Raw genomic sequence first — 23,261 nt, 5'->3', positions numbered from 1 at the left:
CAGGGGAGGGAGGAGCGAGGGCGGGAGGGGGAGGAGGGAGCCGGGCTGGGAGGGAGGTGGGGGGGGGGTGGGGAGGGAGAAAAAGAAAGAAAATATTTTCCGTGTCCCCGCCTGCAGAGTCAGTGTGCGGTTTGGGAGAAAATGTGTCGGATATTTTGGGGCGGTCACGTGGGCGGGCGGGCTCCGAGAGGCCCCGGGACAGTCCCAGCCTAGAGCCCGTGCCCCCCCCCGCCCAGAGCCCCCCATTGCCGTGAGCCCCTGACACCGCGACGCCGCATCCTCGCGACCGCCCGACGCCGGGACCTGGGGCTCAGCGGCCTCCCTTCCCCCTCCCTCCCCTCCAGGTGAGTCAGGCGGGGAAGCAGGCTCGCCGCCGCCCGCGGACGCCTGGGTCCCCGCCGAGGTGGGCTGGGGGCGGGGGCGCTGGGGAGCGACGCCGCTCAGTCCCTGCCGGGGCTGCTCGGGCGGTCCACAAGGCTGGAGGGGCTTCCTGCCCGACTTGGGGGTCAGCCCCGATGCCGGAGGGATTGGGGAAGATTTAGACAGGCTGAGGCTGGGCTGGGCTTCAGCAAAGCTGCATTTCGGTGAATAGTGGGGAGAGCACTTGGGGACGAGTCTTCAGCCAGAGGGGTTCTAGCCTACTTTTGTGCTTTGGAGTGTGAGGGAAGCCAGGGTTCCCTCCCGTGTGGAAAGACCTTGGCCAGCCCTTGGTCAGGCTTCCCCAGGGGAGTCTGAGGGGTGGCCTTCTGGTCCAAACTGGTCCAAGTTCCTCTTTCCCCAGTGGAATGGCCCAGTTTGGACATCAGAAAAGCAAGGAAAGCATCCAGAGGCAAGCGCTCCTAGCCCTCTGGGTCCAGAAATTTGCAGAGACAAGTGGATAGGGTAGGGGTCTGTGAAGGTCCCTTAAACCTTCAATTCTGTATTCCCTCTCACTTGTCCCCAGGTAGGGGGTGAGTCTTGGTTCCTTCCAGCCAAGGATGGGGGCTCCTCAGGAGTATTCAGGAGGGGAGCCCAAAGGGAACAAAGGAAGGGCAGGAAGACCTAGGAGTTGTAGTCTGGGAGCCCCATTGACATGCCTCTCTGTCTTCAGCAGTTACAGCCCAGTCCCCTCAGCCTGACCCAGTATGTAGGAGGGGATCTCTGCAGGTGGCCAGAGGGTAAGAGTATGCATGGGTGTGTGTGGGGGGGGGGGGGGGGGGAGGGGAGCCTGAGGAGGTGTCTGTAAGGCAAGAAGCTGAGATGACTGTGCCCCCTGAAGGGGGCAGGGCATGTCCAGGACAGCTGCAATCCCAGATCAGGTCTGAGACTCCTGCCCTTACTGTTACTCCTCAGATGCTGAGTTGGGGTTGAGGACCATAGGCAGGGTCCCATACCCTTGAGGCAAGAAAAGAGAGGAAGGAAGAGGGGGCAGGGGGCAGTGTATGCAGGGCTCCTGGAGCTTGGGTATCCCAAATGGACATACACATGCACACGTACATGCCCACGCGTGCACGCACCCATACACATGCACGCTGTAGCTTAAAGTCTGGTAGGCAGCATAGGGCACACACCCCCGCCCCGGCACACCCCCACCCCTGGCTCAGAAAGCCACCTAACTGGCACCTCCAGTTCCCCCCTCTGCCCCACCCTGCCCGTGCCCTCCATTGCCCACACACATTCCACTGGCATTGCCTGCCTGCCTGCCTCCTGGGCACTGCCCCTCCCTGGGGCCAGTGGGGTGGAGGGAGGGCACCTGGGGATGAGAGGTGGAGAGCTCAAGGGTCTGGACTCCCCCAAGGGTGGCACAAGGCCAGGGAAACCCAGGCCACCGCTGCCTCCTGGGGAGCAGGCTGGGGGCCCAGGCTAGAGCAGAGGATGCCTGGGTTCTCCGCCCAGGCTGGAGATGGGGTCATGGAAAAAGGTGGTCGTGTTTATACAGAGGGGAGGGGGGCAGCGGGTGGAGAGCAGCCGACAAGAGCAGCTTTGTTCCAGGCTCTAGAGCAGGCAGGGCAGCAGGGAGACGCGCCCCCCCCCCCCCATCCGGCAGCCCCCTTCATCCATGCCCTCCCTCAACTCCACCTCAGCCCTAAGAGAAGCAGCTTTGTAAGGGCCCCTTTCCCCTAGTCAGCCCCACCTCCATCTGAGGTGGCATCTTGGGAGGAAAGAAGGATTCTCTTCCTTCCACAGGTTCCCCAAAGAACCAAGGCATCTGGGTCCCTAGTGTAGGGTTGCCTTTTACTCTCTGTACCACTGTCTTCAATCCCTTGGTCCCTTCCTCCACCCAGGACTTAAGACCCTCCCCTTCCCTTCCCAGCCAGGGCAGATAGGAAGCAAGGCTCAGAAATGGGATGCCTCTCTGTCTCCTTCCCCTCTCCACTCTACTCTCAAGTCCCTTCTCTGAGGGAAATTAGGAGGAAGTCTGGGGGAGAGCTGGGCTGCCCTTCACTCATTACAGCCTCATTCTCTGGTAAGGACCAGGAGTCTGAGCATCCCTCTCTGGGACCCCGAAGTCCTCCCACCCCACCCTCAGGTCTCTGTTTCCCACCCGTAAGTGAGAAGCAAAGACAGTGGGTGCTGGAGACAGATCCCAGGTCCTGTCTAAGGCAGTCTGAAAAAGATGGGGGGACTTTAGTAGCTTCTCACCCTTGGCATTGGACGGGTTAATCCACCTGGAATGTGGCCCAGCCTGTTGAGCTATGGCCCAGGGGCCTCTGGGGCCCGGACTCCTGGCTCCACCTGGGCTTAACCAGGGATGAGGACTTGAGGGAATAGAGGAAGGAAAAGGAGAAGGACCCTGGGGGCTTGGGGCTCAGACTTTCAGGGCCTAGGGAGAGACTGGGGTAAGGAGTCTGAGGGTGCTGGGGATATGGGTGATGCCCGGTGAGGAACAGGGGTAGCTTCATACATGGGGACTGAGTGAAGCGTGGTGGGATTGGAGTCTGAGTTCCTGTAACCTTCTTGATAGTTTACCCTCAGGAGTTTGAAGGCCAAAGTAGATGAGAGATAGAAAAGAAGGGAAAGGAAGAAAAGGAAGAAAAGGAAGGAAGGAAGGAAGGGAGGGAGGAAAGAAAAGAAAAGAAAAAAGAAAAGAGGATGGAAGGGAGAGAAAGGAAAGCAGAGGTACAAAGACTGAGATATATTGATTCTAGAAGCAAAGACTAATAAAAGGAGATACAGAAATGCTTATCACCTACCTCTGGGCCTGCCCATGCCATGGTCTCTGTGTTTCATTCTTAGTCCTTCTCTGTCCTGCATCTCAATCCATTATGGTTCTGGCTGATAGAGGAGTTACCGAGACTGGGGTGACTTTCTTTCCCCAACCCCTCACCCCCTAGAGGGTGGTTCTGGGGCTCCTGAGAAAGCCAATGTTTCCCTTATCAGAACAGCAGGAGAGAAACCACCTGCCTAGCACTAGGATTCCCATTTCCTCTCTTCCTCCTTCCTTTCTCCCTCCCTTGAGCTCGGGTTTAAAATCTCAAGGGGCAGGCTACATTGGAGGGAGGATAGGATGTAGGGAGGTCTTCCTGGAAGCAGAGGGCTCAGAGAAGACAGAGAAAAGGAGATGGAGAAGCAAAGTAAGGAGAGGACAAGGAGAGGAGCTCCCTGGCATCATACCTGGCACACAGTGGCCATCAGCATCTATGGATTTGAAGGAGATAATGCAAGACCGGTTAGGGAGTGAGGGAGGGGTAACTGGAGACAGAGAACTGGGAGAGGAAACTGGGAGAGGAGTATTGAGGAAGACAGAGACAGAAGGAAATGCTAATTACAAGAGAGGTATTGAGGAAGAGAAGGTACAAAGAGAAATAACATGAGACACACAGCATGTAATATTTGCCCTATATCATTCAAAACACTTTACATATGTTAAATCATTTAATCCTCGCAACAGCCTTATGAAGTGGGCCCTATTATTATTCCCTGTTGACAAATGAGGAAACTAAATTCAGCAAAGAGAGATTAAGTAACACGCCCAAGGTCCGGCTAACAAGTGGTGGGACCAACTCAGGGCACCTGGCTCCAGAGTCAGTGTTCCTACTCAATGGACTGCAACTCCTCTTCAGAGAGGTGTAGGGCCCCAAATTTACAACAGAGATGTTTGCTTTTCCCGGGGTAATAGAGAATTTGAATATATATATATACACACACACACACACACATATATATGTATATAGACACACACGTGTGTGTGTGTGTGTGTGTGTGTGTGTATATATATATATATATATATATATATATATATATATATTTTTTTTTTTTTTTTTTTTTTTTTTTTTTTTTTTTTTTTTTTTTTTTTTAAATAAAGTAAGGTCTACACCCAACATGGGGCTTGAACTCACGACCCCAGGATCCAGAGTTGCACGTTCCACCACTAAGCCAGCCACGCGCCCTGAGAGTTTGGATCCTGGCTCCACCACTTACAGCCATGGGACATTAAGCCAGTCACTTAACTTCAGTTTCCTCCTCTGTGAAATGGGAATCATAATTCCTACTTCACAGGGTTGATGTGAAGGTTGAATCAAGTGTCTAGCCCACTGGTGCTTAATGGTCCCTTCTCAGCTTGGGAGTCCTCTCTGCCAGGAGTCCTAAGACCATTATTCACTTTGGAAACCAGTCTACCTTTCCCTGGGGAGTTTTTCTCAACCTGTATTAGCTCCTGCCCTGCCCTCTACCATGTGGTGGAGGGCCCTGAGGCAGGGCAGTACAGACCCTGGAAGCATACTGGGAAAAGGCTCCAAGTGAGAGAGGGCCATGGGGCTTGGAACCTTAGGGTGATCATTCTCTCATCCCTCCCTTTCCTCTCTTTCTCCCTAGGACTCTTGGAGACCCAGTGGGCAGGCCAGGAAGGGCGGGCACGGAGCCTCCCAGGCTGGGGCAGTGGGCATGGGCGGGGGCTGTGGCTGAAGACCTCCCCCGCCCACTGCAGACCCCAGGGGATTCAGCCTCCCTCAGCGCAGCTGCCATGGCCACCAATAAGGAACGACTCTTTACAGCGGCTGGTGTCCTGGGGCCTGGATCTGGCTACCCAGGGGCTGGCTTCCCCTTTGCCTTCCCAGGGGCTCTCAGGGGGTCTCCACCTTTCGAGATGCTGAGTCCTAGCTTCCGGGGCCTGGGCCAGCCTGACCTCCCCAAGGAGATGGCCTCTCTGTGTGAGTCTCAGGGGCCTTGGGGGATGAGGGCAGGTGGCAGTAGGAAGACGTTTGGAGGGTGGGTGCTATAAAAAATTGGCACCCTAGTTAGCGAGACTGGCAGGGATGGGGGTTTGATCTAATGGAGTAGATGACAGGGGTGGCCATGACAGGAGGGGGTTTGGATGTGGAGCAAATGGCATTGTTTGCAAATGAGAGTTCTCTTGCCCAAGATGTCTAGAATGTTGGGGTCTACAATCGCCTCCTGAGTCAACCGGCAGTGGGAAACACTTTGCATGGGCAGTCAAGGCTGGGTCTGGTGAAGTCTGAGGCTTCTGCCTGCATGCATTGGTGGGTACCAGGAAGCACCCTGGGGAATGGAGGAGTCTGGAAGGCCAACCAGCTGACTGTGATAGAGAGGTGATATTGTTCTGAATTAGGGGCAGGCAGCACAAAAAGGAAATGAAATGGAGCCAGGTGCCCAAAGATGTGTGGGGTCAGGAAAGTCTCTTGTTGGTGCTAGGGAGGGTGGAATCAGTTGCAAAGAAGGTGGCTCTTGCACCATAAGTAATCCAGGGAGGTGGAGGGGGTGTTTCCAGAAGCATCCTCTCCTCCAGCCATGTGTGTTCTGGATGCCTCCCCTCCCTCTAGGTCTGGCATGGTGCCCACGTGCTGCAGATCCCTACTTGTCCCTCAGGCCTGCCCTCTTTGGGTTAAGCTTTTGAGTGCTGACAGCAGACAAGCCTTAGGCCTCTCCTCTTCCCTCTGGATCTCCTTTCCTCCCACTTGGTAGTTGGTCTTCTTGACCAAGCCATTACAGGCGTGGGTGCCCATGAGCTGGAGGGCTGGACCACCGGGTTCAGTGGGGTAAAGGGTGAACATGTGAGAAGCCCTCACCTGGAAACAAAGAGAGGTGATGGGAGGAGAGACACAGAGAAGGGCAGCTCCAGAGGCACAGAAACAGAGATGGAGAAAAAAAGACAAAAAGATAAAGACATCCTTTATAAGTTCCGCAAGCTCAGGGAGAGGGAGGTGGGAGAAAGGGGCCCTGCCTTCAGGAGGGGCAGTTGGAGGGTCGTGTGTATGTGCAAAGAAAGGGGTGACTAGATGGGGCTGGCAGCTTTAGTGGAAAGACTGTGCTCATCTGGAGAAGGCGTGTGTGTGTGTGTGTGTGTGTAGACCACATGCAGTTGTGTGTGCACAGCATGTCCCCGAGACTCTGCTCATATACAAAATTCCAGTGTGTGCAACAAAGAGTCAGTGTGAGGAGTGAGGCGGTATTTAATAGGGCTGCTGACGGTGTGTCTGGTGTTTGGTGAGACCTGCCAGTGGCATGTCTGTAGCCCAACAGGGGTTATTTGGGTGGCATGCAGGTGAACAGGAGAGCACAAAGCCCCCCTTTTTGGAAACCTCAGCTGGGCTTCCCCTACCTCATTTACACCCCATGAATCTGTCCCAGGGCCTGGGGAGGTAGGAAGAAACCATCCTCCCACATGAATGCACTTCTTGCAGAGAACCACACGACTCGGTCCCTTGGGACTTGAGTTTCTCAGGTTGTGGGAGAAGCCACTAAAGCAGAGGGAGGAAGGTGGGAGAGGAGAAAAAGAATGGTAGTGGGGGAATGCTGAGAGCCAGTGGCCAAGCCCCCAGGGAAGCTCTCCTTGGGCCCCTGTGCCCTGGACGCATGGAGATCAAGGTCAGGGATCAAAGTAAGGTCAAGACTGGGGAAGGGGTCACCCTGGGCTCTATCCCCCAAGGCTGCCCTGAAGGAGGGGGTGGGGGCCAAAAGGAGAAATCCAAGGGAGGAGCCAGAACCAAGGCAGGTAGCTGGGGAGGGTGCGGCTGGCAGCAGGAGACAGGCCCGGGCAGAGAGATGTTGGTGGGGTGGGGAGGAGGGGAAGGCTTGGGTCCAGACAGCCTGCACGAGAGTGGGGCATGCAGCACCCAGTGGTAAATGAGGAGGCAGAGGGGAGAGGAAGGGATCCTGGAGTCTGGGAGACCTCCCACAGTGGGAGAGAAGCTGAGGGGTGAAAAGGTCTAGTCTCTCATTTCTCTGACCTGCTGTCCCTTTTTTGCCTGGAGCCACCCAATGGAGGGGGATTGGAGGCCTAAGTCTGATGCCAAAGCCACACTCACCTTGAGTCTGTGTCTCTCTCTTAGTCTATGGGAGGGAGGGTGGTCCATGAGGGAACCTGCAACTTCTCCCTGAGGCTGCCTCCAGGATCCTACTGCTGGGTCCCTAGTACCTTGGAGACATCCACGTTGAGAAGGGAAATCTTGCCCCACCCCTTGGGGTTCTCCAGGGGCCTGAGTGGGTAAGGCAGGCATCTCAGAACCCTGTGGTGGAGGAGAGGAGGGGCGGCAGGATGGGGGGCATGTGCTGCAGAGACAAGCACAGGCCTGTGTGCATGGGAGAGCAGAGGTGTGTATGTGTGTGCACGTGCGTGTGCTCACACGTGTGCATGAAACCCTGGGGTCCGTGTCTCTTTGTATCTCTGTGCTTATGAACACTGATGTGTTCTGTTTGCTTTGACAAGACTACAGGGAACAGAGTGGGTCGGGAGGGACCCACTTCCCTCTTCCCCCTCTCGAGGAGATGTCTGTGGTGGTGAGGACCTAGCCCTGTTTATCCTCTGAACTTGGTGACGGTGTCCCTGGGGCAAGGAGCCCAGGCGGCACCACACTAAGTCACATGGAGAAACTGAGGGCAGGCTGGCACAGGAAGAAAAAGAGTTCTACTTAAAAGCAACTGAAAAAGAGAGACTCAGAGACCTAAGCAAGGTGACAGAGCACTACACAGGCCAAAAGGCACAGACACAGAGAGAACCCAGACGCTGGGAGAGGCCAGCAGAACAAGCAGGCGGGTAAGGGTGGCAAGCAGGCGGCAGTGAGGCCTCCTCCAGGAAAAAACCCCAGCCGACTGCCTCCTTCCCTTCCCCTCCCCTCCCGGTCTCCACCGCTCAGGCTCGGGCTCCAACTCCAGGCCTACACAAACGGGGCTTTGATTGCAACAGGAAACCTCTCTGGCGGGGGGAGCTGGGCAAGCCGCCGCCGCTGGGGCCCAGGCTGCACCCCCCTCTCCTGGCCCCCTACCCAGTCCCAGCCCCCATCCTGCCCAGCGCTCCTTACACCCCTGCTTTGGGCCCCGTCCCCCATTCACACCTCCCTTCTCTCTTCTGCTGCCCCCTCCTCCAGAGACCCCTCCCCACCGCCCTTCAGGTGGGACTCCTAAGTTAGGACTTACCCTTGGGGCGGGGCTTCTTGCTTTGAAATGCCCCCTCTTCACCTTTTTGAGGGAAGGTTTTGGAAGAAAAGGAGAATTTAGTGGGAGGAATTCAGAGCCAGTTATCCTCCAGCCCCATCCAGAAGGTGGCAGGAGGGGGGGAAAAGGAGGGGTGCATAAGGAGTTAGCTGTTCCTCCCTCCACAGTCCCTCGTTGGCCAAACTCATCCTTGCCAGGGTTGTAGAGGCTCTGAGGGGTGACCATACAAGACTCTCAGTGCTAATGGCCTTGTTAGTGGGGGAGGGGTATGCTTCTCTTTGCCTCCGGGGTCTTGACTTTGTGGGGCTCTAGCGGGGAGGGGTGCACTGTGATGGTGGGGATCATAGATGGGGACAGGGGTGAGTCAGGCAGCAACCCCCCCTCATACTCCCACCAGGCTGGTGGAGAACATCTGGTTCCCATGAAATGCTAGAAGGCTAATGGGTCTAATTGCTGCAATAAGGGCTGGGGGGACTTTGGGGATAAGAGGGGGCACTAGATCCCCCCCATCCTCTTACCTTCTCCTCAAGGCTGTACTAAGACTGCCTAGAATGGGGGGTTGGGGTTGACGGGAAGGGTGGGCCTGGCACTCTAATGCCTTGTCCCTTAAAGGCCCCCTCTCCCTGCAATGCCTGGGAAGCACCACAGATGGGGTGATGAGGAGTGGGGTGCATCTGGTGAAGAGAAAGGGGGGGCTATTGAGGACTCATGACTTCCTGGAGCCCTCCACCCCCCTCCTGTGCCCCACTCCCAACCCCCCTCCCTGTGGCCTGGCCACTTCTGGTTCTAATTACCAACCAGGCAGGCTTGACTTAATTGGGACCTTTCAGATTTGGGAGGAGAGGGGGGGTACTGACAGCCTGGAGTTGACTAATCAGGGCTCTTTCCCCCTGGTTGGGGGGTATTTCCCATTTTGTACCTAACTTTTTTTTTTTTTTTTTTTTTTTACCACTGCCCAGATTCTGATTCAGAAATCTATCATCCCCCCCCTTTTTTGGGGGTGGGGGAACTGGCTTCAGAAATGGGGTATTTCAGGTTGGGGGCAACAGCAGGGAGCTCACACTGGGTTGGAAAGAACACTGAAGTCCCGCTTCATCCCTACTTCGAGCCCCCCAATCAGGCCTGGCACCCCGCGCCGCCCCCCGCATCCACAAGCCTGGCCCTCCTTCCCAGCCCTGCCCCCCCCCCCTCCCCGTACCCGGCCGCCACCCCGGCCCCTCCTCCGCGCCCGCCTTCCCTTCCCTGCCTACTCTGGCACCCCTTCCTGCTTTTTATTCTTCCAAACTGGCGCCCCACTCCTGCAGCACCCCCAGTGCGCCCCCCACCCGGTACAACAGATTCTTAGAAAAGCGCGCCCCGCCCTGGCCCAGCCACAGCCGCCAGGCGGGGGAAGGGGCCGGCCGGGCGCCTCTCCCGCTCCCCCGGCGCTCCCCGTGTGAGCCGCGCTGACAGAGCCGGCTGGGCCGGCCCGCCGGGCGGCCGGGCGGCCGGGCGGGCGGGGCGCGGGGGAGGGGGCGGTTTCCGGGAGTCGCCGCCGCTGGAGCTGTCCCGGGGCCAGGGTCCCCGATTCGGCCGGGCGGCTAGGGCAAACTCTTGACGTGGCCAACCCCCCGCCCCCCTCACCCCCTGCTCCGCCGGGCGAGGGCGCTCAGTGCCCGGAAGGGGCTACCGAGGGGACAGCGAGGCGGCCCTCTGAGATCTGAAGGGCACTCAGTGTGGCACTGAAGGGGAGAAGGGGCTGTTATTGCCAATTGGGGGGGATGTGTAATGGCTGTGAGAACAGTTGACGACCGGACCCGCAGTTACAGCCGAGAGGGGCCCTTGGCAGTTTGGGGCAACTGGCACGGTAGAAAGCCTGGGGGAGGGGAGTTGGCACTCAGCAGGGCAGCTTCGTCGGAGGCGCGGTTGGCACCGTAGGGGCAGTTTGGGGTGGGAGTTTTGTGCTCTGAAAGTGAAGTCAGGTTCGAGAAAGGGGCAGTGAGAGACGCGGTGGAGCGCCTGGGGAGCGTCGGTCGCGCGACGGGGCTACGGGGACTGGGGAGGGAGGCAGCCCGGGCCGCGGCGGAGGGAGGACAGCTCGGGCTAGGAGGAGTAGACTCCAGGCAGCGCGGGAGGGGGCGGGGGACTCCGCGGCGGCGCTGGCGACGGCCTGGGCGGGGTGGGGCGGGGCCGGGTCAGGAGGAGGTGAGCGCGCCCGGCCACCCGCCCCGAGGGGGGTTCCCGGAGAGTTCACGGCGGGAGCGCGCTCCGGCCCTTCGACCGGGGGTGGGGAGAACGGGAAGGAAGGAGGAGGCCGCGCGCGCCGAGCCGCAGGAATGTACGGTTCGGCCTCGAAGCGCGCGCGCGGAGGGAGAGGGAGGAGCCAGGCCTGGGAATGAGGGGGTGGAGGTAGTGCAGGTCCCCGGGCCCGGGAGAACTGCCCCGCGCTGGGAACCTGCATGTTCCCCTCTCCTCCGTCTTCCCTGACACCCCAGCCTGTAATGACTGGTGTGCAAAGAGTGTTGGGAGGGATAGGGGGAAACCTCAAAAGGAAATGCGTGTGCTTGGTTCCTCTATTCCTTCCCCCCATCCCGGACCAGGGCACGCTCCGAAGTGCAAATGCGTGCAAAGCCTCGGGGCTGTGGAGAGAGAATGCTTGCAAGCATTTTCCCGAGCCAGATGTGCTTGCACAAATATGTGCTTGCATAAATGTCTGTGTGCCTCTGTGATTTTATGTGCGTGCAGAAAAAATGCATGCGCACTATTGCATATTTGCAAATATGCGGCGCCTGCCTAGATAAATGCATGCACGGGTATGTGTCTAAGCAAGCGCGCGCGCCGGGTGCGAGTGTGTGTAAGTGTGCGCTCCACTCCCAGCTCAGCTCGTCTTAGTGCCCGGCCCCCTTCGCTCTCCAAGCCCCACCCCCCACCCCTCCGGGCTTCGCTTTTACAAAAGGTCTCCCCAGTGTTAGCCGCGGAGGCGCCCAGAGCGAGCCGGCCCGCGGCCGAAGCGGCGGCCCTGGCTTTGCGCCCCGCCCAGTCCCTTTCCCCTGCTGGGGATCCCCCTCTTCCCCGCCCACCCCTTACCCCCCATGCAGCCTGGCGCCCTATGCTAGCCCTCCCCCTCCCCCCCTCCAGGAGCGGGGCGCCGCCGGGGGAGGAGGGGGAATCGGCTGCGGGTCCTTGGTGTTCCTAGCACCCAGCTTCCCTCCAAGCCGGGTCGCGATGTACGACTGCATGGAAACATTTGCCCCGGGTCCGCGACGGCTGTACGGGGCGTCGGGGCCCGGGGCCGGCTTGCTGCGCAGAGCCACGGGCAGCTCCTGTTTCGCCGGATTTGAGTCTTTTGCCTGGCCGCAACCCGCCAGCCTGCAATGTAGGTACCAGAGCCCAGGGGTGGGGGGTGGGGTGCAGGAGAAGCAGCGGCTCACTCTTTCCGTGTGTAGAAGGTGGAACTGGGGTGCAAGCGGAGATTCTCACCCTCTCTATGTGAGGGGCGGGTGTGTACGAAAGAGAGGTACTGGCCCTTTAAACGTGGGACTTCAGCGACTCCTTTGGGTGTGTGCATTAGTGTTTGGAGTGTGTGTGGTTTTTATGGTGGGTGTTTAGGTAGGAGCTGTGGTTGATGCCACTCCAGAATTCCTGGGGATAGGGAGAAACCGAGGTGTTATTGGTAGCTTGTGCCCGCAGGTCCGTGGCCCCGGAGAGATACAGCACCCAGGGCCGTGGGTGGCATTAGTAGGGTCCATGTGGGAAGTTGAGAGCGTAAAAAATATTTGCAGAGCGTGTGAATCCCTGGAGTGTGCGGCGCCTGGCGTCGGCGGTGTGGGTGTGAGGGTAGGGGGTCTCTCCACGCAGTGTCGCCCTCCGACAGCGTTGGCAGGTCCTCCGCACGGCCCTATGTAGGGATGTTTGTGGCGTGAGGCCGGGAAGGCGGGTGCCCCTGCGTGGCTGCGGGGGCGGTTTTGGAAAGTGCTGCGTTCGAGAGTTCATCCTGTGTGTTCTTCGTGCGGGGTGCACCGGGTTGTGCACACAACCAGGAGAAGGCTCGGCTCTGGCGCCCCCTCCCCCATCTTAAAAAGCACTGTGTGGTAATGTGTATAGGATTGTATGCAGAGAGATGACTTTTTCCTAGGGCTCCAACACACACAACTTCAGTAGGAAGCGTAAAGTTTAAAGCAAAGCCTGTTTATGGTGGGGGGCGGTGGCCTGGAGGAGGCAGCGGCACGGAGAGTAAGACTACTGGGTCCCCAAATATCCATCTTCCCCTCTCTGTGAAATGGGAGATGCCAGGCCTGGGGCCCTGGAACCCCTTTCCAGAGCGGTAATAAAAAGCTGGGGACTGAGAGGCAGTAAAAATGAAGTCCAGATGAGAGGCGGCTTTGAAGCCTGGGCCGAAGTGCCTGGCGGGGGTGGGCGTAGGGAGGAGCCGAGAGGGGAGCCTGGAACACCCCCCAAATTTACCCCGGGCTGGGACCGCGCTGGTAGCCCGGTGCGGACGCCGGCGCGAGGGGCTTGGGGGCAGCTGGGAAGGGGCGGGTGGCGGGCGGGGCGGCGGGCGCTGGGGGAGTGCGCTCGCGGGGTCACCGAGCCCCCGCCAACGCGCCTCGCTGCTTGGCACTCGGCAGCGCTGTTTACGAGTTCGGCTTTTTTTTTTTTTTCCTTTTTCTCTCCTTCTTTCTTTTTTTCTTTTCTTCTTTTCTTTTTCTTTCTATCTTTCTTTTTTTTCTTTTTCTTTTTCTTTTTTTTTTTTTTTTTTTGGTTCCAGGGCAGAGCTGCTCAGATTTAACAACTCCGAGACTGAAGGAGGGAGGTGGCAAACAGGAGACGTACTTTGGGGTGGGGTGCGGCAAGAAGTAAAAGTGTGGCATTTATAGGGTGGAGAAAGCATGGAACTGTTCTTGCTTTGCACCAAATCCTGGTGAATTCTTAACCTTCCTTTCACTGTCCAATAGAAAGGGGAATTGGGGTATGTTGGGAGGGGTGCTGAGGTGGAGAGACTCCCAGGAGGGCTTTTTGTGGGGGCTGGGTAGGGATCCAGCCCTTTCCAGGAGCATGGCAGCCCCTCCCCCCCCCCCCCCACTTGGCTGGCAGTATGGTTTTGCATTTCAATTTGGACCAATTAATTTGGCCTCTAGGGTCTCTGTGGGCTTCAGGCCTGCTCCACACACTTTTAGAAAGTAGTTGAGACCTGTGTCTAAAGCAGGGAAGGAAAGAGGTCCCTTGAGGGGAGGGCCACATGGTGTGTTTGCGGGTGTTTGGCGGTGTCCTGGTGCTGTGCTGGCAGGCCCGGGTGTTTGTCTGGTAGCTGAGCTGCTGTCTTGCAAATGGGAAGCTGGATGTTGGGGGGCAGCTTTATGATTTGTGCATTCACTTCCACAGTGTGGCTGGAGTGAGTGTGCCTTTACGCCCGCCTGTGTGCTCTTCGGTGCCAGGGGCCTGTTGGGATATAGGAAGCCATTGGTAGTATGTCTACTTTTGTGCCCTGACTGTTGTTGATGTGTGAGAGTGTCTCCAAGGAGGTGTGTATCAGATTGTGAGTCTGGGCTTCTCAGTCCTGCGCCTCGCAGCTGGGAGCGTTTACAGCCGGTTATAAAGAGTTTGTTTGAAGCTCCGCTCAGCCTGGCCAGGAATTTCCTCAATTTCAGCAATTTGGGCTTTAAAAGGAGAAAAACCCAGAGCCCACCCCCCTCCTCCCCAGCAGGGGCCCCTGCCTAGCCTGGGAGCAGCATCCCGATAGTGGGGTCTCAGCCCAGGGCTGAAGAAGGGAATCTCAGCAGGCTTGACCCAATTAGCCTTCTTGTGCCCTTCACCCTCAGATTGACCAGAGCCACTGGGGCGCACTCGAGGGTTCAGGGGGCCGAGTTGTGCCAGAAGGGTGCCCAGAAGGGGTGACAGTACCACTCAGACAGGAAAAGCTGTCCCCAGGCCTGTCTCCTTGCGGCCCCCAGTCTTTATAATTGCCTGGCACTGCCCTATGCCAGTCTGACCGCACCCAGGGCCCTTTCGCAAGAGAGGAAATGAGGCAGCGCTCTGCGGGCAGGGAGGGCGTCAGCGCCTGAGTGAGCACCACCCCACGCACTGGCCTGCGGGCAGCACGTGTGCCCTCCTAGGACTCCAGGAGGGGTCCTGAAAGGCATTCCAGCCAGCCCCACGTCTCTCAGTGCCCCTCCTGGAGTCTCCCGCCCTGGGGCCTGAATAGACTCGAGGCACCTTCTTTCCTCCCCTCTTCTCTGCCCTTTTCCATTGGGGAATCTCACTCCAGCAGGATTCTTATGCTAATCGTGTCGGTGTGTGTTGGGGGGTGGGGAGGGCTTCCCTCCTGTGGGGTGGGTGGAGCTAGCCCGGAACCCCGGCATCCTGGGCATTCCTTCTGCCCTTCTGGCTGTATGGGGCGGACTTTTGACCAGGTGGGCTGCAGCGGGTTAGAAGGAAGAAGGTGCTCTTGAGGTGGGTGCGTGGGACTCTCCTTAGGGAGGGTCTTAGCGTTTTCTTGCGTTAACTTGGGCCTCTAGGTTTGGGCAGCGGGTCCTACAGGTTGAATAATTTCTAGGTTTTTCTGCCTCTGAAGATGAACCACAGACCCCAACCCCCCCCAACACCGAAAAAGGTTTACTGAGCAGCCTCCTGAACAGAGGGTGCCCACTCCCACCCCTTCTGTGTGGCGTGGGCCGAGGCCCCATTTGAGCTGCGATTGGGTATTTGTGGGGAAAGTTTAGGAGTGAAGACATAGGCTCAGAGAGGGTCCAGAGATAGCTCCCCTCCCCCTCCCCCAGGAGCCCTGTTTACCCACTGTCACCTGACTTTTCCCGCTTTGCTACACCCCCAACCGCTTCTCAACCTGAGGCTCTGAGCAAATACCTCAGTCTCTCCTTCCCCGACTTTTTGACTTCTCAGACTCCCTGCCTGGCCACTTAGGTCTAGTCAGAGAACCTGAGAGCCTGGGCTCCACCATCAATTGGCAGTGTGTCCCTGGGCTGGTCACTTCCCCCCTTGGCCTCAGTTCCTTCAGGTGTAAAATCGGGCTGTTGCATATCTGCTAACCTACTTTTCTTGATACCTGTGTCCCCTTTGCTCCACTGCCTCAGTGGTTTCTGGGAAAAAGCACATTGGCCGTTATCTGGGGCGGGGGGGGGGGGGGGCGGTATGAGAGGGAGAAGTTGGAGGATTATTTACCCTGTACTACTTGAGAGAGAACAAGGTCCTCTTTGACCTCGGGGTACCTGGGGTACTGAGTCATTTATCCAGGCGCGAGCTACAGGTGGCTGGTGCTTGCCTACCCAGCCCCAAATCTATTGCCTCAGGAAGAGGAGGATGATGGGAAGTAGATAACCCAGCAAGGTGGACCAATGTGACAGAGAGTGACTGAAGGGTGCAGAGCCACAGCCCATAATCCCTCCACCTACCCACTTCACAGCTGGGGAGACTGAGGCCCAGAAGTTAACTTCCAAGATGGCCTTGGCCTGGAATTTGAGGAACCTCGCAGTGTCATGAGGGCTGGCAGTATCTGAGGGCTCGGGCTGGCACTGTTGTGCAGGGAGACGGCCAGACTGCGGCGGGAGGTGCACTGGTAGCCGTCGTTCGGGGCTTTCTGGAAGTGTTTACTATGGGGCCGTGCGTGGTTGTTGGGACTTTAAGCCGCTGTGGTGGTGATGATGGTGTTGTCATCTCTGAGCTGGAGGGACAAGTGGGAATGGGGTGTGCCTGTGTAGTGAGGATGCCGGGGAGATCTGAGGGGTCCTTTTCCCCCGACCCTCATGTCATTGCTTTCCCCCTCAGCGGTGGAGACGCAGAGTACTAGCTCAGAGGAGATGGTGCCCAGCTCGCCCTCGCCCCCTCCACCTCCTCGGGTCTACAAGCCGTGCTTCGTGTGCAATGACAAGTCCTCTGGCTACCACTATGGGGTCAGCTCCTGTGAAGGCTGCAAGGTGTGTGCATAGTGGGGGTGGGGCGCGCTGGGCCTCCGGGTCCAGACCAGAGGGGCAGGACGGGTCCAGACCAGAGGGGCAGGACGCTGTGCGTGGGTGGCCATTCCCGCGGAGTGGGGAGGAGCTGCTTTGCACACACGTGGCTCGCAGGCTGGGTCCAGCCTGGGGCGACCCAAAGGGCCTGTGAGAGAGGCTGGTACTTCCAGCATCCTGCTTCACTGCCCACCCCCCACCCCCAACTCCAGGGCTTCTTCCGCCGCAGCATCCAGAAGAACATGGTGTACACGTGTCACCGCGACAAAAACTGTATCATCAACAAGGTGACGCGGAATCGCTGCCAGTACTGCCGGCTACAGAAGTGCTTCGAAGTGGGCATGTCCAAAGAAGGTAGGTCCCTAGCGCTGGCCTGAGCAGGAGCCCTCCCGCCCTCCCCTGTCATTGCTGCCCTCTTCCCACTGGCCACCCCCACTTCTCTGACCTCTGAGACCTGGCCTGCCCTGGGATGCTGCCTCCTCCCTGGCCAGTCCTGTTTGGTTAGTGCCATTCACCTAGGAGGCCCCACCCCTTGCCATTCTCCCCTCTCAGAGCTTAATCCTTCCTCTGAATGAGTGAGTGGGGGTTACCTACCGGCTCACTTTGCCCTGTTTTATGGGGAGGTTGTGGGGGGGGGGGCTTGCCAGTCCCCTCCCCTGCGCCATTGTGCTGCCAAGGCTATAAGTGGATATCCTGCCGCCCGCATATCCTGCCCCCCCTCCCTAGCTCCTGAGGGGTGACAGGAAGGGCAGGATGGAGCCGAATGGCTCTGGAAGGGAGCAGGGGCTGCAGGCCCTGGGTGGGGCTGGAGAGAGCCAGCCTGGGAATGGGAGCTAATGTAGGAGCTAGGGAAACTGAGGCAGTGGTTAGGGTCCTGGGGAATAGATGTTCATGATAAGGACTGAGCGCATGATATTAGGATGAGAGGGGATACCCAGAGGGAGGTTCTGAGGGTCCCGACCCTCCCATGCCTTTGCCCCCAAGCTGTGCGGAATGACCGGAATAAGAAGAAGAAAGAGGTGAAGGAAGAAGGGTCGCTTGACAGCTATGAGCTGAGCCCTCAGTTAGAAGAGCTCATCACCAAGGTCAGCAAAGCTCATCAGGAGACCTTCCCCTCACTCTGCCAGCTGGGCAAATATACCACGGTGAGTCCAGTGAGGTCAGGGGATTGTTCGCTTTGGGGACTAGATACGGGTTGTATTGAGGCCATGGTCTGGTGCTGAGGGACAAGGAAAGGCAACAGAATGCAGAGGGGGGAGCTGGGGGTTTGGGTGGAAGGAAGATAGCCCCCAGGGCGGGGCTTAGCTTGCATTCCAACCTGCCCTCCCTGTAGAACTCCAGTGCAGACCACCGGGTGCAGCTGGATCTGGGGCTGTGGGACAAGTTCAGTGAGCTGGCCACCAAGTGCATCATCAAGATCGTGGAGTTTGCCAAGCGGCTGCCTGGCTTTACAGGGCTCAGCATTGCTGACCAGATCACTCTGCTCAAGGCTGCCTGCCTAGACATCCTGGTAAGTTAAGCCCTGTGGCATGTCTCCCACTAGGCCTGACCCTCATGTGAGGCCAAGGAGTTGGTTTACCACAAAGATTTCATTATCTCTCCTTCCCCTTCCATTCTGGGACTCCCCAGATCGCCTTTAAACCCAAGCTTTTTTTTTTTTTCATCTTAACTCCCCTCCCCAAGACCTGATCCTACGCTTCTGGATGCTCTGCCTCCTTCTGACTCCCCTTCCCTCCCCAGACTTCAGATTCTCCACCTCTGCCTTCCTCCCCATGCCTGCTGCAGGTTGCCCTCTTTCTGGACTTAACCTCCTCACCTTCCACGTACATCCCATTGCCTCTTCTCCCCACCGGACATGTGGTCCTCCCCAGAAACAGCACTAACCCTCCCCCTTGCCCACCTCCAGATGCTGCGGATCTGCACAAGGTACACCCCGGAGCAGGACACCATGACCTTCTCTGATGGGCTGACTCTGAACCGGACACAGATGCACAACGCCGGCTTTGGGCCCCTCACAGACCTCGTCTTTGCCTTTGCTGGGCAGCTCCTGCCACTGGAGATGGATGACACGGAGACAGGACTGCTCAGCGCCATCTGCCTCATCTGCGGAGGTGCAGGGGCGCCCCCTGGCGTTTGCTCAGACTCCTTTCCCACCACAGCCCACACCTGATCTCTGACCCGGCAGGAGACCTTGGTCCCTCTCCCTGGGATTGTTGCACCTGCCCCATCCACAGACTTCTCAGACCCAGGACAGGCCCTCTAGCACCTTGGAGCATAGAACAAAAAGGAGAGAGGAGCCAGAGAGAGCTGAGGAGGTCCCAGATACTGGTGCTGAGAGAGGGGTGTGGGCAGGAGTGATTTACCAGAGGGGAGAAGGTACAGGGCGTGGAGCAGGGGAAGTGGCCTGGGTAGGCTCAGGAACAATAAGGCAAAGGGCTGATAGGACAGAGTTTGGGGCTTGGAGTGCCATAGGTCAGGGACAGCTGGGGATCAGCCACTTGTCACTGTGTCCCCCATTTCTTTCTCTTTCACTGCACTGTGCTTGTTCCTGTAGACCGCATGGACCTGGAGGAACCTGAAAAAGTAGACAAGCTGCAGGAGCCACTGCTGGAAGCCCTGAGGCTCTATGCCCGCCGGCGGCGGCCCAGCCAGCCCTACATGTTCCCAAGGATGCTCATGAAGATCACTGACCTCCGGGGCATCAGCACCAAGGGTTAGTCATGAGGGAACCTCCCCTCTCTCTCCCTGGAGCTGTTGGTCTCCCAGCACAGGCAGGCAGACAAGCAGAGACAAGAACAGAGTGGGTGCGAACCGGGCGGCCTACGCTCTGGAATCCTAGCTCTGCCACGGGCTCGTGGGGAGACTCTGGGCAAATTCCTTTACTTTTGGTACCTTGTTTTCATGTTTGTAAACCGGGCTATACTTACATCTACCTCATAAGCTATCGAGAAGGCTAAACGAGTTAACACAACGGGCTTAGAACCGCCCTGAATTAACGATGCCATTCCCCAGTTGCGGTAGCTGCATTTCAAGTGCTCAGTGGCTAGTGATGACTGTACTGGACGAAGCAGATAATGCCATCATCGCAGAAAGTTCTGTTGGACATTGATGGTTCAGAAGGGTGCCTGGCAGATAGTAGGTGTTCAATAAATACTAGCTATTGTTATGAATGTGAGTAAGAACAGGCCTAGCAACAATTGGCGAGTCGCGAACATGGGAGGATGGAGTGCCTGGGGAGTGGAGGTGACAGTTGGACTCGGTGTGATCTTTGAGGAGATGGTCTGAAAAATGGGATGGCTTGAAAGAATGGCAACGGGCTTGGCAGAGAAGGCAGGTAGAAGCTGCAGGCAGAGGAGTGGCCCCCAGGAACTCTGCAGAAGGGAGAGGGTGAATCTGAGACAGACAAGTGGCGGGCTTGTGCTGGGAGCCCCTGGAAGGCCAAGAAAGGTTAGCGAGTTGGCCTCAAGGGGCATGGGCCTCTGTCCCCCTGAACCTTTGTTCCTCTGTTGCAGGAGCAGAAAGGGCCATTACCCTGAAGATGGAGATTCCAGGCCCGATGCCTCCCCTAATCCGAGAAATGCTGGAGAACCCTGAAATGTTTGAGGACGACTCCTCGCAGCCTGGTCCCCATCCCAAGGCCTCTAGCGAGGATGAGGTTCCCCGGGGTCAGGGCAAAGGGGCCTGCAGCCCCCAGCCTGACCAGGGCCCCTGACTTCCCCTGCCGTGGGGGTTGGGGCTCCAGGCAGCAGACTGACCATCTCCCAGACACCACCAGTGACTGGGGGAGGACGAGCTCTGCCCTCTCTCCACCCCTTCCAGTGAGCTCCTTGTTTTTGCCAAAGTTTCCAGGGGTGCCTCTGTGTTCATCCCCTTCTTGTTCTAACTGGCTCCCTTTCCTGTCTCGGGGCCTGCCCTTCTCCCACCAGGAAAGAGGGCAGAGGGGTGAGCCTGGGTTTGGACTCTAAAATCTCGGCGCTGCCCCTCAGACACCAGGGTCCCAGGCTCCCCAGGGCAGGAGGAAGACCCTGCCAGTTCCAAAGCCCCTTTCTCTGCCAGGTGCTTAGGCCTCTGGGAGCAAACAGGAACACTAGAGACCAAAAAAGGGGCGCAGGGGGAGGGCTGAGCCCACCCTCTTGCCCCTGCCCTTGGTGCCTCATGCTGCGTAATGCACCTGCCGGGCTCACACTGCCCTCTGTGCCCCATCCTCGTGCCAGGTCAGGTTGGGGCAGGCTGGGCCCTGCATTTCTGTGGAGGGCCAGAGGGTGAAAGGGACAGATGCACGTACATTCGGCACCTCTTTGCTTGGGCCCAGAGTTGACCTTGTGCCCTCCGTTATAAGCCCCTCCCCGAGCCCTGTCATGTGCCTTGGGCTTCCCCTGCCTCCCATCTCAGCCACCGGGGCAGGGACGCTCCTACACTACAGAGGGGCCAGGGGATCCCTCTCCCCCTAGTGCCTTACCCCCCTTGATCTCCAGAGCAGCTTGGCCCAGGGAGTGGGGGGTGGGCGCTGCTTAGCTGGTCCTTCCCTGACCCAGAGGAAACCTCTATTTATTTATTAGCTTTTGTTTACACCCTGGACTTGACCCCTTCCTCCAGGGGTCTTGGGAGGGGGAGCCCAGGGCCCCTGTGACCCCTCCCTTCTTCCTCCAATCCCCAGTTTGTATTTAGCTGCCAAATAAGATTCCCACTGGCTCCCCTTTTTCTCTGGGGGGTCAGGGTGCTGTTCCCTCCCCTCTGTTTACATCTCCCCTTCCCCGCTGTATCGCATATTGCTGAGTTTTCTATTTTTGCAAAATAAAGTGATGGAAACTCATGGCATGTGGCTCCCTCTGGGAAGTGGCAGGGGACATGACTAGCTGACCTGGAGAGGGACTGGGTGAGGAAGGTGAGCTCCCAATCTACCGGATTTTGCAGCTTTCTTATGGAAACCAAGGAAATTGGATGAAATGTGCCTGGATGGCGGTGGTGGGAAAGTGGGGTAAAGGGAGCCCCCAGGAGCTTACCCCGGGAGGCGGGTGTCTGGGCCTTCCGCAGCCACCAGGTGTGTGTGTTCTTAGACTGGATGCGGTGGGCCTCTGGGGAGGTGTGAATGGGCCCGGAGGTCTTTTAAGTTGTCCCCACCCCCAGTTATGTGTATGTGCATATCTGCCCATCTCTGGGGAAGGGGTTCATGGAAGCTGCACTTGGTTCTCGTGAGGGTCTCTGGCCCCAGAAGAAAAGAACTGCAGCCTGCATCTAAGTTACAGTGTTTCTGTTTTACACCACCCCTCCCTTTACTTAATGAGCTCCCTGACTCTACGACCCCGCTATCACCTTACAAATTACTCCCGCTGCCCCTTCTGACCCCACCCCACCCCGTGACCTCATCCCCATGACCCCACTGTTACCCTCTGTACTAACATCCTTGCCCCTCCATGCCTCCCCTCCGCAACAGCTCCCATCCTCAGCCCGCTCAGGCCTTCCCACTGTGCCCCTGGACTCTCCCCCCTCCCTCTGTGACTCCCCCTCCACGCTGCCCTCCCCCCACCCTGGGGCCCACCTTCTTCCCTGGGACAGCACCCTGCCTACCTTGTACCTTGCCACCTTCAAGAATGACCTGTGCTTGTGGGAGAGAGAGGGGTTGAGGATGTGGGAGTAGGGGAGAGAGAAGATTGAGGAAAAGCAGAAGAAGAAAGTGAAAGAAGCTCTAGAGGAAACCACAGGGCCTGTGGGGAAGAAGGGGTCATCACCATGGTAACCCCTGGTTGTGGGGGAAGGGTATAAGGTCCGGTAGCCTGAGGCCAGCCGAAGAAGCCCACCTCCCCCCACCCCTGTCCCCAGTTGCTCCTTCCAGCGGCTACACTCCTAAGACCCACCTGATGCTCCCTGTGCACCCACTAAGAGATGGGCACCTGGCTCGGTGCCTCGCTTGTCAGTCCCTGCTGCCCAGAGTGCCCCTTCGGGCAGATAAGACAGACCTGTGACAGATCTCACATCCAGTTCCTTCTGAGTTCCCTGTGGTCAAGTGTGGGCCAGGGCCAGGTATTTTCCACACCCTCTTCTCCAGACAGGCTTCATCCTTGCCATTACCGCACTCTCTGCCTCCTCTACGCCTTTCCCAGCCGCCACTGCTGTCTCTGCGCAGTGGCCTCCCAGTCTCATTCTCTGAGTCCGGCCCTGTGTCTTTCTCCAAGTTCCCAGTGCCCCAACCTTGGATTTCTCAGCCTCTCCGCTTCTCACCGTGTTACTTCTCAGCCACTGAGTCTATTTTCAAGCCCTTAGGTTGTGCCAGGCTCTCTTGTAAGCAATTGGTAGGAGTCACCTCATTTGATTCCCGCAACAATCCTGAGTGCCACTTGACAGATGAGAAGAAGCCACAGGAAGGTTAAGCAACTACGTAAGTTCCCACCGCTGTAAGTGATAGAGCCAGGATTGGAGCTCAGGCAGTTTGGCTCCAGAGCCCATGGAGTTAAGCATCCACCATCATACAGTGGGCACTCGTTTTTCAAAATTAGAGCCTGTCGCCACTGATTTCCCCCTCATTCCAGGACTTACTACCTCCATATTTCTTCCTTGCTATCGTGTTCTTGTGTGAAGAAGTGGAAGGGTCCCATCGATTTGCCAGGCAGGCAGACCAGGGTTGAAAACCCAGACCAGTTAGTTATTACTATGTGGCCTTGGGCAAGGATTTTTATTTCTTACCTCTGAGCCTCAACGTCCACCTTTCCCTCTTAGCCTCTACATCTGTAAAATTTGACCCCGGGGGGACATTAACATATGGATATGTCATGAAGTTGTTGCAAGGATTAATGACAATATTGTGATATGCCCGGCATGTAGTAGGTGCTCAGTAGACAGACGAGCCTCCGTGCTTCCTTTCAGATCCCTGTATTGTCAACCCCCTTGGCCCAGTTCCACCCCTCTGGGCCCCACCTTCTAGATCAGTTACCCCACCACCCCGAAATCTCCCCC

At 57.7% G+C, this 23,261-nt stretch overlaps 1 protein-coding gene across 2 annotated transcripts; it reads left to right on the top strand.

Moving 5' to 3' along the window:
• Nucleotides 1-4,820: 4,820 nt before the first annotated feature.
• Nucleotides 4,821-21,123, top strand: RARG (retinoic acid receptor gamma). 2 transcript variants are annotated; one of them, XM_042946662.1, is made up of 8 exons: nucleotides 4,821-5,129; nucleotides 16,129-16,277; nucleotides 16,523-16,664; nucleotides 17,295-17,455; nucleotides 17,644-17,820; nucleotides 18,217-18,421; nucleotides 18,865-19,023; nucleotides 19,823-21,123. In XM_042946662.1, exons 1-8 carry the CDS (start codon nucleotides 4,943-4,945, stop codon nucleotides 20,020-20,022), a joined length of 1,380 nt encoding a protein of 459 aa, XP_042802596.1. In that variant the 5' UTR covers nucleotides 4,821-4,942; the 3' UTR covers nucleotides 20,023-21,123. The 2 variants fall into 2 exon arrangements, with proteins under 2 accessions (XP_042802596.1, XP_042802595.1); XM_042946661.1 differs by lacking the exon at nucleotides 4,821-5,129 and adding an exon at nucleotides 11,453-11,725.
• Nucleotides 21,124-23,261: the final 2,138 nt, after the last annotated feature.

This window comes from Panthera leo, chromosome B4, assembly GCF_018350215.1.
Source record: "Panthera leo isolate Ple1 chromosome B4, P.leo_Ple1_pat1.1, whole genome shotgun sequence".
Classification (NCBI taxonomy): Eukaryota; Metazoa; Chordata; class Mammalia; order Carnivora; family Felidae; genus Panthera; species Panthera leo.
This window is presented reverse-complemented; position numbering and strand designations above follow the sequence as displayed.